This window comes from Stegastes partitus, unplaced genomic scaffold, assembly GCF_000690725.1.
Source record: "Stegastes partitus isolate 25-593 unplaced genomic scaffold, Stegastes_partitus-1.0.2 Scaffold1310, whole genome shotgun sequence".
Taxonomy (NCBI): Eukaryota; Metazoa; Chordata; class Actinopteri; family Pomacentridae; genus Stegastes; species Stegastes partitus.
The window spans coordinates 150917-163568 of NW_007579041.1; the positions used below are offsets into that span (position 1 = coordinate 150917).

Sequence of the window (12652 nt, forward strand, 5' to 3'; positions counted from 1 at the left end):
TCCGGCCCCCGGCCCGAGTCCGGCTCCCGGGGGTGCTCCGCCGTCTCCCGAGTCCGGCTCCCGGGGGTGCTCCGCCGTCTCCCGAGTCCGGCTCCCGGGGGTGCTCCGCCGTCTCCGGAGTCCGGCCTCCAGAGGTGACCCGCCGTCGCCGGCTCCCGCCCCCGCCATCGCCGGCTCCCGGCCCCAGCCCGGCCTCCAGAGGGGACCCGCCTTCTTCGTCTCCGTCTCCGGGCCTCCTGGTGCCCATCACTCCACCACCTTCCCTAATAAATCCTGTTTCCTTTAGCCCTTCTCCCTTTTCGTTTGGGTCCACCCACACAGTCACTGAGCACGAACCGTCACAATAGTCATCCAACATGGTGCATGACGAAATTTAAGATGGCTGCCATATTAAGGTGCATTGAAAATACAAACATAATAGACATAATAACAAAAACAATATACAAGTGACATAAAAACAATATACAAGTTATGAGTCCAACTTCAGACAAAAACATAAATCTAAAATTACATATATTTACCTGTGTGCTGTATATGATGCAACCTATGATAAAAGCAAAAACACACAAATCAGTAAATGATGTGGATTTTTCTCAAATTAATTTCATTCATTTCAATGATAAGGTGGAATTATAAGACAATTACAAAAAGACACGAATATGACTCTTGATTCTCACTATACTGTATGGCGACTTCACAAGAATCAGCTTTTCACACATTTTATTCTCAGTGTACAGACCTCTCACCTGGATATCGACACAATAAACACAAATTTGTGGAGCTCTCCCACAAAACAGAGACAGATTCTTGTCACGGTCACAGAAATGTTCACAATAAAACCAAATTAGAGTTACTTATTTTTTTTAATCAATTTTTTCCCCACCAATGTTAAAATGATTTGCATCAGCTTTTGCCAATCAAAGACACAAAATAATCAAATGCATCATTGTTATATTATTTTTATATTTGCATTATTTTGTGCCTGTGTCAGCAATTGCAGATAAAACTGGGCTCAAACAACCACATTTATGTGACAATCCCAAATTTTACTAAGAATATTTTATATGAGACCAAACAACTGGCAGCCACAAACCACACTGAGACTTTATTATGTCAATTAGTGTTAGCTTCAGTTTGCGGTGGCAATTATTGCTACAGATCAGTGTTTTTCCTGCATAGAGGAATATACTGCAACCCCCCAAAGAGGTCATAGTCATCGCCAAAATGATAAGAACTGAGAGTGAAAAAAATTACTTATTTAACCAGTTTTAAAACGTGATAGACATTTTTGTTTATCAAATGGTCCGAAATCACACTTAAGCTTGTAGACTTCTGCTACATAACACCTTCATTTGCCGTTATTGTCCCCAGACGGCTCATTCTGAGTCAGAACAAAACCCTAAATTATATAAACAGTGTGTGACACTGGGTGAAAAAAAAAAACCCGAAGCCACCACTGAACACAATAAGAGTTATTGATCTAAATTCTGTGTATGTTGTTGTCATTCTCTCACCAGGTGGTATGTGCTGGGATAAGGCCGTTTTAGTGTATGTGATGGATGAAGCTGTGTGAACTGAAACTGTAGCCATGGCCAAGTCCAGTCTCGTAAACCTGGAACACCAAGACATGTGGAATTAAATCACTTATCCATAATTCATCTATTTATGTAGCCTCTTAAACATCTGGAATACTTAGGTGTGAACTCACAGTGTCTTGTACGATGAACAGGAAAGGTTTCCCTTATAGAAGAAAGAAAACAAACATCAGTACTTTAACAAACAGAGAACAGTGAGAATCCAAAATGATAAGGATTTACTCTCAATACCTGTGGACTGAATGTGACGAGATAAGACAGAAACTCTGAGAATTTCTTTTCATCAGGAGACTCGGTGAAGTAATCAAAGAGCCTGTCGATAATGACATCTTTTTGTGGCAGGTTGGGAAACGGCTGCACCACCAGCTCTGCACTCTGCTTTGGAGTCAGGAAAGGTATGACCTCCAGCTGCAAGCAACAAAGTTCACAGTTATTTGTAATGACAACATACTGGACAGCAAAAAAAAAAATTCCCCATCATTAACTGAAATCTGATCTCACAGGGTTGAATTGCGGGTTGAGGTTGAACAGCTCTTTGAGCGACAACAGAGCTGAAAATGGACCCAGATTCCTCTTGAGCCACTCGGCGCTGGTGTTGGAGGCAGACACACAGCCTGGATCTGCAGCAAGCCGAGAAGAGGGAGAAACATCTGTAAATGCTAACACATTTGAAAACTTTTCAGTCCATCTCAGAAATATGAGCGGTGGGAGTACCTGAGCGTGGCTGCTGCAGGACACGGAGGATGAAACTCTTTAGGACCATGTCCCGCTGTCTTGTGGTCATGTTCTCAAAGTGCTGAATAAATGCTGGCAGTCTGACATGAAAATCAAAGGCAGAAATAAAGACACGATTTTCACATGATGATGACTAATAAGCTACAGTTGGTAGCACTGTTGCCTCGCAGCAAGAAGGTCACCGGTTCCCGTCCCGGTGAGGACACCCGGGATCTTTCTGCGTGGAGTTTGCATGTTCTCCCCGTGCAGCGTGGGTTCTCTCCGGGTTCTGCGGCTTCCTCCCACACAGTCCAAAAACATGTTGAGGTTGATTGGTGATTCTAAATTGTCCGTAGGTGTGAATGTGAGTGTGCTTGGTTGTCTGTCTCTAAGTGTAGCCCTGTGATAGACTGGTGACCTAGACTCCAGCCACCCCGTGACTCTAGTGAGGATTAAGCGTTGTTTAGATAATGGATGGATTGATATATTTTATTCTGACGATTCCTAACGTAAGGATCAATCTCTTCAAAGAGAAAAAGTTGTGCAAAACAAATTTGGACTTTTCTTTGAATAATTAAAGTTATTTAAAGGAACCCATGTAAGGTGTTTAAGGAGGAAGTCCTTCTCTGGTTAAAGCTGTAGAAATCTGCAGCAACCAGTTTTTCTTTTGTTTGTTCAGTTTTATCACATGTCAAATCGGATTTAATCTTGACCAACGTAGCATATTTTATGAGTTTATCATACATTTTTTTGTTTAAAAGTTCTCTATGCAACACACACTATGAACGTCACCACAGTACCTGTATTTCAGGTCAACACAAACAACAGATTGCAACCCACACAGAAGGAGTGTCCCTTCAGTCTCTGCTAAGATCATCACTACTTCATTATGTTGTAACACAAGAGGTGGTTGTTTGTGGCTATTCCATGCTGCGCCTTTAAAATCCAAAGCAACACAAAGCTAAAACTGTCAATTTAATAGAGGGGAGGAAACATTTTTCACCTCTGTAAGATAGGAAAAATTCAAAAATGCACTTAAGCCACTACAGTTATTGCTTTCATGGTAATCTATCCAAAGATTGTCAAATTTTTGTAAAAGGCCTCAATGAGCTGCTGCTTTCTATGTCTTTTAATGTCACTAAAAACTACAAGAATAAATAGATGAAAGTTTGATGGAAGTGTGGTATTTAGAGCCTAAAACAGCAAAAATTAGGCGGATGTAGGAGTAAAGTGTGACATACACAGCACGCATGTTGTTGAGCTGCAGGACATGTTTTGGCAGTGTGTCGACAAACACTTACATTTGCTGGTATGACTGACAGCTCAGGTTCTTGTTGCTCAAACAGCGCAGAAACCCTCCTGAAGCAGACGGCAAGAAGCGGCTCAGACGGCCTGAGAACCACAGCCTGATCACGCTGCTGTTCATCAGCTGCTCGTCAGTCAGCCTCGACACTCTAATCTCTCCGATCACGTCCAAAATCTCCACCGCTGATGGAATAACCACTGGCATGGACTGCAGAAGAGATCAGTCACTTAGAAATAGACACACTTCACACTTTTTGTACATCCCTTTAATAAGACTGACAAGAAGTTGAGGATGTGACAGTTCTGTGTTTCAGCTTAATAAAGCCACTGACCATGTCACTCAGAATGTCCAGAGCTGGGTCCAAAACAGAAGAAACTTTAGTGAGCAGCATCTTCCACAGCACTCTGGAGCGGCTGCTGTTTCCAGGCAGATTGCACTTCAGCAGCGACACCAGCTGATCGGCCGTGAAGTTCTCCAGCTGCACATGCGAAGGAGTCACAGGTCATTTTCTGAAATAAATCCTAATATTCATACTCAGACTATTTTAAAAGAGACAGTCACCTGTGCACAAGCGTATTTCTCCAAGGTAACATTGCAGGGAACTGGCATGGATGTGTTTAAGTAGGATTGTAGATCAGAGCTGTAAGTAAAGAAGCAAATGCACTCCAATATAAAGATAATCAGAATCATTTGTACTATTTTGGATATAAATAATAGGAAAATGGTATACCTGTTGACTCCTTTGCAGATGTTAGTTTCTGTCAAACAGCAGAGAAGAAAGCTCTCAAATGTCGAACGATTTTATGTGTAACTATGGAAACATACTGAGCAACAAACTGAGACTGTGTAGTGAACCATCAAAAGACTCTTACCATTGAACTGGGTTACTGGACACTGTGAATGATAGGTGGAACAGATGTCAAAAAAATGTTTTTGGATAGTACCCGTAACATTGAAACAACACAAACTACACTTGAATAGCTTCCACATGAAATATAAGTGAAGCAAATATAAGTTAATCTCACCGTGAGGTTGTCAGGCACACACTCTGTCCAAATCAAAACAAAAGAAGTATTTAGTCAACTATAGGATGAACACAATAACAGCTGGAATACATATTTATAAATGTGATTTGAAAAGCAGACTTTATCATGACAGCCAGGTTAAATAAAAGAGATAATCATATGTTTTTGTGCATTCGGTCTTACAGAGTGTGTGTGTGTGTGTGTGTGTGTGTGTGTGTGTGTGTGAGGCAGACACACTCACCTATTGGTGCAACATTTATCAGGTCATCAATGCCAGCCCAAGTTTCAGATTCCACGTCTGGAGGCAAAGCTGGCATTGCTTTCTGCAGTCGCTCCAAACTAAAACACAGACCACAAACATTTTTTAAAATGTAAAGTATTTAGAGAGCTTACAACACAACCAGCAGAGCTACAGAGTCCACTGAATTCGTTATTTAAAAAAATAGAAAACTGTCCAAAACGGTCCTCTGTCCAAATGTGAGAAAAAAAAGTATTTAGTAAAATACTGTCAGTACCAAAATGCTTAGCCTGTTTTTTTTTGCCATCTGACAGCTAAAGTGACAGATAATAATGGTCAGTGATAAGGCTGCTAATAGGAAGTGGTTTATGCAGTGCGGTTTTGTGGAGTCTTTGAAAAACTGGAAAAATGTTAATATCCAATTTTAGTATCAGTCAATGTGATTGAACACTTTTGTAATTTTGCTTGTTCAATAACATTAAAATTATACATGCTTGTTTTTTTATTGTTTAAGTAACTATAATATATATATAGTTTATTTTTTTCTTTCTAGTTCCTGTATTGATTAATAATGGTTCATCTTTAGCCATCATTACAATGCAGCACTGTGTGATGTTATTAGATTTTTCTGTGTTGTACTTCTTCACAAAGAAATACAATTCGTCTTGAATGAATGACCGACTGCTGTGCTACGTTATAAAACCGTCAGAAAGTACTCACATTTGTTTGTAGACATCACAGGGAGGCTTGACCTAAAAAATGTAATATTTTACAATTAGTCATCCTGGACGGTTAGAGATTGATGAACAACTGAATCCTACCCGAAGCTGTTACCTTTTCAGCGAGCCGGACCACAAAGTGCAGGACCTCTGGTAATTTCCTGAGCTCAGTGGACTCCAAGAGGAAGTCAAACACTCCGTCGATAACAACGTCTCTCTGTGGTGGAGTAGGAAGAGGCAGCACCAGCATCTCTGCTGTTTGGTTTGGAGACAGGAGACGTAGAACCTCCAGCTGAGCGGGACCCCAAAAGAGAGGAGAGAATATATTAATCACAGCAAACTTAATGCTTCACTTAAGTCCACTGTAAATGAGGACATTAAGCATGTAGATGTTTTCCAGACTTACTCCAGAGAACCTTGGGTTGAGTCGGTAGAAGTCAGTGATGGAGGCGAATCTTGAGAAGTAACCAAAATTTTTTTCCAGCCATTCTGCACTGTTATTGGCTGAAGAGACACACTGAGGGTCTGTGACAAAAAATGCATGTAAATATATGTAATGCGCAAAGTGTTATCACTTTTTCTGCATGTTGTTATTTTATTCATAGTAGGAAAAAACAAATAACACTTATTAAAGAATGATGTTAATTGACTAAAGTACTACACTTGAGGTAATTCCACATTATATGATTATACGATTCTATTTTGAAAGTTAATATCACAAGTTGCATTCTAACTTCAAATGTCTGATATAAAACAAACACTTTAATCAATTATACAACACACCATGAAATAGGTTCAAATACCTTGATCTTGACCTGCTGCTAAAACATTAAAATACTGCTTAATTATCTTGAGATAAACTATTGCTGCTTGTGATTCACTCAAACGTTTTTCAGCATTTAATACTTTTACTGTTGATATTAAAAGTAAATATAACGATAATACCTCTTTACTTCTATTTACACAACATTTTTAAAGTAGGACTTTTACTCGTAGTGGAGTATTTGTACTAAAATGCTCTAAGTTCGGCATATTTGTAGTAATTTTTGCATTTTATCGGTTGTTTGTAAGATTTTTCTCCTTCTGTTTTGTAATATGTCATGTGAAGATGTTTATTTTGTTGCGGACAAGAAAATTTAACTTTAAATGTATAAGACAATAATTGTGCTGTTTTAATGTACTGCTGCATCAGTTTGCTTACCAGAGGTGTTGTGATGCAGCAGGAAGGGATAGATGAAGTACTCATAGATGTTTTGAGTGTACATTGGATCAACATCCATAACACTCATGTATCTGCTTAAAGCTGCCACACTGTGCAAGACAGGACAGAGACAAAATGAGACCAACAACATGAAACCACGCCTCTGCAAAAACAGCGAAATCGTCTCAAACCTGTAAACTCACATGGTTTGGTAAGTGGGGCAGGAGAAGTTCTTGGTGCTGAGGCAGGAGAGGAGGTCTGGGTGTATGTCAGGCAGGAGCGGCAGCACTTTGATCTGGAACCAGAGCTCGATGAAGTCCGGGTCCTCCAGGTGTTCCTGGGCCAGAGACGGAGACTCCGGCTCATGAAAGATCTGGCGAAATTCAGACGCCACCTCTGTGAAGTTCTACATGACAGGAAGAGAAAGGAAACACTGATTCAGTTTTTGTTTTTTGTTGGAACTGTGACATGTGTAGGTAAAACACACAAGCCTGCTTATGGCGTTCATATCAGGTCACAGTAAAGACGTCTGACAGATAAGAGTGGGTAAGATACTCACTGCGGTGGACAACTCTTTGATCAGTGAGTTCAGACGCTTGGTCAGCTCTTCTATTAGTCTCATGACCGTCTCCTCAGTCATTGTCAGGTTCGTACGGGCAGCACATTGCAGAACATGGGCCACATTTTTCACTGTGTTAGTCAGCTGGTTGTGTGAAAACAAAACAATGATGGCTTTAGAAGGTGATGGGGGTGTCAGCTTTCCAAGAAAAATGCATAACAGACTTTGACATCCAGGAAGGGATCATAAAAATGTTTTGCAACTCATAAATAAAGTGAAATCTCACCATGCAAGGGTTCTTATCAAGGGTGACGCTACAGACATCCTGGATTTCAGAGGGTTCGTCACCCTTACCATGGTCCAAATAGCTGCACAAAAAGAAAGGTAAGTAAACTGGTCCACTAATTCACATTAATATATTTTTATTGTATAAAATTACATGTTAAACATATCAGCCCGAACCCCCATCAGTTAATTTTTTCTATCACCACTGAATCCTGAAGTTCTTATACAGTATGCAACACCCCTGTGTTTTAAGTTGATAGAGTATTTTTTCTTATAAACAATCAAAAACAGATACTTTAGAAAGCCAATGTTGAACCAAAGAAGAAACATAACATCTCAGGATGACAAATTCTGACATCAGGGGTTCAGTGTTATCTTGACTTACAACACTTTGTGAAAAGCGAGTGTGACGTTATCATGCATCAGCATTGCGTCATCCGGCAAGAACCTCCGCAACAGTGGCATCACAACTTGTTGGTACCAGTCCTCCACATTCATCAAGTCAAACTTTGGCATCTCTGGGAGTGCGGTTGTGTTTGGCGGCCGATACATGTCTGCCAGTTCAGCCAGAGTCCAGTTGAGCAGGAACTGAGTCAGAGTGGTGCTTCTCATTTCGGACACATCCCTCTGGAAAAACACACCAGGTCAGGATTCATACTTGTTCGGCCGTACTGTGTCCTGCATCTGACTTTATGTTGTGGGGCAGCATGTGTGTGAGTGCACGTTGTACCTCTTGTGTGAAGGACACGAAGTCATGAACGAAGCTCCCAATAGGTTTGAAAGCCGTCATCACTCCCTTCAAAACCTGTGACAAAAGACGACAGGTCGTATAAAATTAGATGCGACAACTTTAGGTGGGAATGGAAACTTCTTAATATCCTAAGTGTGATTATCCCTTTGTATTTCTGTGTTTATGTCTTGAATCCTGTGCTGTAAAACAATATAAATGGAATTGACTCAAATCAACTCATCTTGTCTCGTTCACCTAATCTAAATAGTTTTGCTAATTTCTAGTCAATTGACTGTGAAATATTTGTGTTTGTATTTTCAGACCACATTAGAAGTGAAAAAGAGTTTTTATAACATGAGCTATTTTTGAGTAAAAATAAAGAGTCAAGTGAATGAGCAGCTGAGAGTTTAATCAACTCATTAAATTCAGTTTATATAAAACAAAACAGACAGGTGCTATTAGAGGGTTAAAACTCCCCAGAGACACTTGATTTTTGTAGTTTGAGAAAACAGACATGGTGGAAATTTGCTTTGTATCCTTGTTAAATTAAGTTACAGTTGTTTCATCTTCACAATAATCAAAACAGTTCTGATCATGACACAGGTTACTACTGAATTCAGTTCCTACACTCGTAAATTGAACTCACTCTAACTGCCTGCGATTAGCGTGAACTTTTTCAACTTAAAAAATGTAAAAAGAAATCAAGTCTCTCTGTACTTATTGTTCAAGTGACTACTGAATTCAACTTAATATCTTAAGTTTATTGAACTTATTTTTTGTAGTTTGGCTAATTTAAGCTAAACCACTACCAAAGTGCAGTGAATTCACATCACTAAGGCAGCAGAGGAACTTACTTTTATTTGCTGAAACAACTTTAAATGATTTACAATGTGCGTTATTTGATTTATTGGGCCATTTGGGGGCAGAACTGTAAATCATAAACAGAGCAACTGGCCTAGTTTTGCCATATTAAGTTAATAAACATGTTAGAAAACACATTTATTAACGCTTCCATCTGTAATTGTGTCCACTTGATGAACATATTGTATTGGGTGCATTGAAAACTTTGAGAGTAGATCGTGTAGCCTAAAATAATTCAGACTCTAAATTCTTTCTAAATTGTAAAACAGTTGATAGGCGACTCTATAGCTGTTTATCTAAGTACTTAAATACATCCTACTACAGTACCTTTCTGAGGGTGTACTGTGGAGACGGTGGGTATGGCTTATATGTAGGTTGTGGAGGATAGGAGGGTGAGACAGATGGGTATCTGGGGCTTGTGTAGGTGGAGCCCCCTCCGGGAGTCGTCCAGTTCTGGCCCCATCCAGGAGTCGTCCAGTTCTGACCCCCTCCAGGAGTCGTCCAGTTCTGGCCCCATCCAGGAGTTGTCCAGTTCTGGCCCCATCCAGGAGTCGTCCAGTTCTGACCCCATCCAGGAGTCGTCCAGTTCTGACCCCATCCAGGAGTCGTCCAGTTCTGGCTCCATCCAGGAGTCGTCCAGTTCTGGCCCCATCCAGGAGTCGTCCAGTTCTGGCCCCATCCAGGAGTCGTCCAGTTCTGGCCCCATCCAGGCATAGCAGTGGGTGGAGGGCCAGAGCCTCCTGTCAGCAAACTGTGGAAGACCAGGGATAAGGTGCCGTTGTCTAAACCTGCGACTTCAGGCCTCAAAAGCAGTTCAGCCTTTTGTTCTGGGGTCAACAGGTGAAGAACCTTCAGCTGTGTCAGAAAAGAGATGAGGAGTAACAGAAGGAGAACAGGAGAGTCAGACCAAGAGGCAGCAGCATGAAAAAGCAATAATGTGAATGTGAATAATAATGAAACTTTTCCTCCATTTCGTACAACTTTAAAACTTCTGCTAAGTGTTTCTGGAGATCACCTAGCATAAAAGCCCTTACAGAAGAGACAGTTTAACTCACTCCACTGAAGACCATGTTGAGTGTTGAAAGGTCCTTCATTCGAGCCATGGCTCTGAATGAACCAAAATTCTTCATCAGCCACTCCTCACTGCTCTCATCTGGACTCACACAACCTGGAAGAGATTTCAGTAAAAAAATTTAGGCTAAAGAACAACTGATTGGTTGTGATGCTGTCAAAAATGTACCTGTTTATAAAGCACATCAAAGCAAGAGTGTGCACCTATATTTGCTGGTTCAAAACTCATTTATCATCATAGACTGCGCTGTATACAATTTTGGGCAAAAAACGTCCTTTTTTTTAAAACTGCTTTTCCTACTTATTTAGGGTATTCTTTATCAACATTTTGCACAAAGCAAACTTTTAATGACGAGGTAAAAGTCTTTTTTAAATCAATATCTCAAAGTCATATTTCTGTTAAAAATGAAGCTGTTGTTGTATTTTTATCCATTCTGTGTACCCATTTATACCCAGCTGTGTTACAACCATATTTTGATGATACGGACATATTCCCTTTGATATATGTGGCTCTACAACAACATCATACATGTAAATAGTTATATAGGTTTAAGGTGGAGTCCAGTGAGATTTTAAACAGTTAATCTGAGCACAGAAAGCCAACGTCTTTGAACTGGACTCAATAATTATGGCAGCAAACATTCAAAACGATGATAATTGATGATAATTAGGATGTTTTGTCTCTGAATTGTTATTCTTTATTTTCCGTTCAGGGATTCTTTCTTTTAGTCTCATCCTTTATTTGAATTCTTTATTGCACAGCAGGATTTTTACCTCTGGCTCACAAATATGGCACTTTGTGGTGAACGTATTAAATAAACATGAGGCCTTTTAGTGATTAATATCACAACCTGAGAGGACCATGACACAAATGGAGGTTTTTAATTTATTAAGAGTTATAATTAAGAGAAATTAAAAGTTTACCAGCAATTTTGTCTCCAGACAGGAAGGGGTACATAAAGAACATGTAGATCCACTTTTGTCTGACTGGATCCATCTCAGAGTAATGGTGGCTGAGCTCCCGCACTCTGCAACAAGAAATGGGTCATTGAAAAGTCACTGTTAAACAGCTGCAATCACAGAAACACACAGAAAGACATGGACAGAGATACATACACAGTCTGGTAGGTGGTGCAGCTGAAGTTCTTGGTACTGAGGCAGGTCAGGAACTGTTTGGTGATAGATTTCAGCAGCGGTTTCATCTTGACCTCCAGCCACATCTGGACCAAGGCTTCGTTCTGGAGAGGGTCCGCGTCCAAGTTTAACTGAAGCTCCCCCTGCAGGCTCAGAAGTGGAACGCCTTTCACGCTGGATTTCTGTGATAGCAGCGACAGAAGAGTGTAAAAAATCGTTAGAATGGAATGACGAGGAAGAAGAAAGAATTGTACACAACGTGGATCTATTTGTTTCACTAAAGAGCTAACAAACATGTGGACAAACACATTTAACTTGTGACATTTAACCCTTGGCAATAAAAACAGTATTTATAAAAGATTTAAAGTCAGAGGACTTCAAGTACTTTAAGCAACAATCTGGAGAGTCTGATGTTCACAACATGAGAAAAAACAAGCACAGCATTACAGCACTATGTGGTCAGGCAGGAATTTGTGACCACATTCTTGGTATTGTGCGGCTGCTGAAGCCATACCATGAAGGTGTACATATCCATCGTCGCCTCAAGCATTGCTTTCAGTCTGCGCATGTGGTCCGGCCCCGTGTCTGCTGACGGCAGTCCCACACACTGGAGGAAGCGTGAGGTCGGATCTGGCACCTTGGAATTTATGACAAGCAGAAAACTTGAGTGACATGGAAACAGTTTGACAACTTCTAAAACAATTTAAAATACGACTTCAAGCTTTGTTGGAATGTAATGCTGGTTTTTTATGCTGTAGACATTTGCAGACGACAGAAGCTGCATCAGAGCTTGTAAAAATTCAATGTGCTATTTTATAGGTTTGTATTCTTATATAGGTCTCGGCTGCTTTGGTATACAAGCAGACTGCATTCACAAAAGAGAAAAAAATTACTCCTGAGCGTGTCATTATAATCTGTTATCTTGTAGTCATGACATCAGGGTCTCAGGGATCATCAGGTGATCAGTGACAGTTGTCATTGCATAAAGTGGTACACAGCAGAAAGGAATTTTATTTTTTAATCTTAACAAATAGAAATTTAAAAACAAAAAACAAAAAACAGGGCTGATGTTGCTGATCTCCATCTGTGGTGGAGGCCCAGAGTGAGGCACACTGTACCCACAACAACACTACATTTCCTGTTTTATGTAAAGGTTTCCACTGTTCCTACAACAAAAGGCTTTTAACTTCAGGTTCCAGAATTCATTTATAAAC

The 12652-nt window shown here is 40.3% G+C and overlaps 1 protein-coding gene across 1 annotated transcript in view; it reads right to left on the reverse strand.

Annotated features, from left to right (window-relative positions):
• Positions 1-12652, reverse strand: part of LOC103369623 (uncharacterized) — a 43259-nt gene that overhangs the window by 20492 nt on the left and 10115 nt on the right. The window contains exons 5-31 of the mRNA XM_008298377.1: positions 11953-12075; positions 11421-11620; positions 11229-11332; positions 10289-10401; positions 9561-10088; positions 8373-8447; positions 8028-8269; positions 7644-7725; positions 7358-7501; positions 7002-7204; positions 6799-6908; positions 6004-6122; positions 5713-5889; positions 5599-5630; positions 4882-4979; positions 4641-4663; positions 4488-4509; positions 4346-4373; positions 4177-4255; positions 3947-4093; positions 3611-3822; positions 2310-2410; positions 2097-2215; positions 1827-2003; positions 1709-1740; positions 1515-1612; positions 522-544 (exon numbers count right to left, since the gene is read on the reverse strand). Of these exons, the coding sequence (XP_008296599.1) occupies positions 522-544; positions 1515-1612; positions 1709-1740; positions 1827-2003; positions 2097-2215; positions 2310-2410; positions 3611-3822; positions 3947-4093; positions 4177-4255; positions 4346-4373; positions 4488-4509; positions 4641-4663; positions 4882-4979; positions 5599-5630; positions 5713-5889; positions 6004-6122; positions 6799-6908; positions 7002-7204; positions 7358-7501; positions 7644-7725; positions 8028-8269; positions 8373-8447; positions 9561-10088; positions 10289-10401; positions 11229-11332; positions 11421-11620; positions 11953-12075 (3411 nt within the window). The remainder of the gene's footprint in view (positions 1-521; positions 545-1514; positions 1613-1708; positions 1741-1826; positions 2004-2096; positions 2216-2309; positions 2411-3610; positions 3823-3946; positions 4094-4176; positions 4256-4345; positions 4374-4487; positions 4510-4640; positions 4664-4881; positions 4980-5598; positions 5631-5712; positions 5890-6003; positions 6123-6798; positions 6909-7001; positions 7205-7357; positions 7502-7643; positions 7726-8027; positions 8270-8372; positions 8448-9560; positions 10089-10288; positions 10402-11228; positions 11333-11420; positions 11621-11952; positions 12076-12652) is intronic.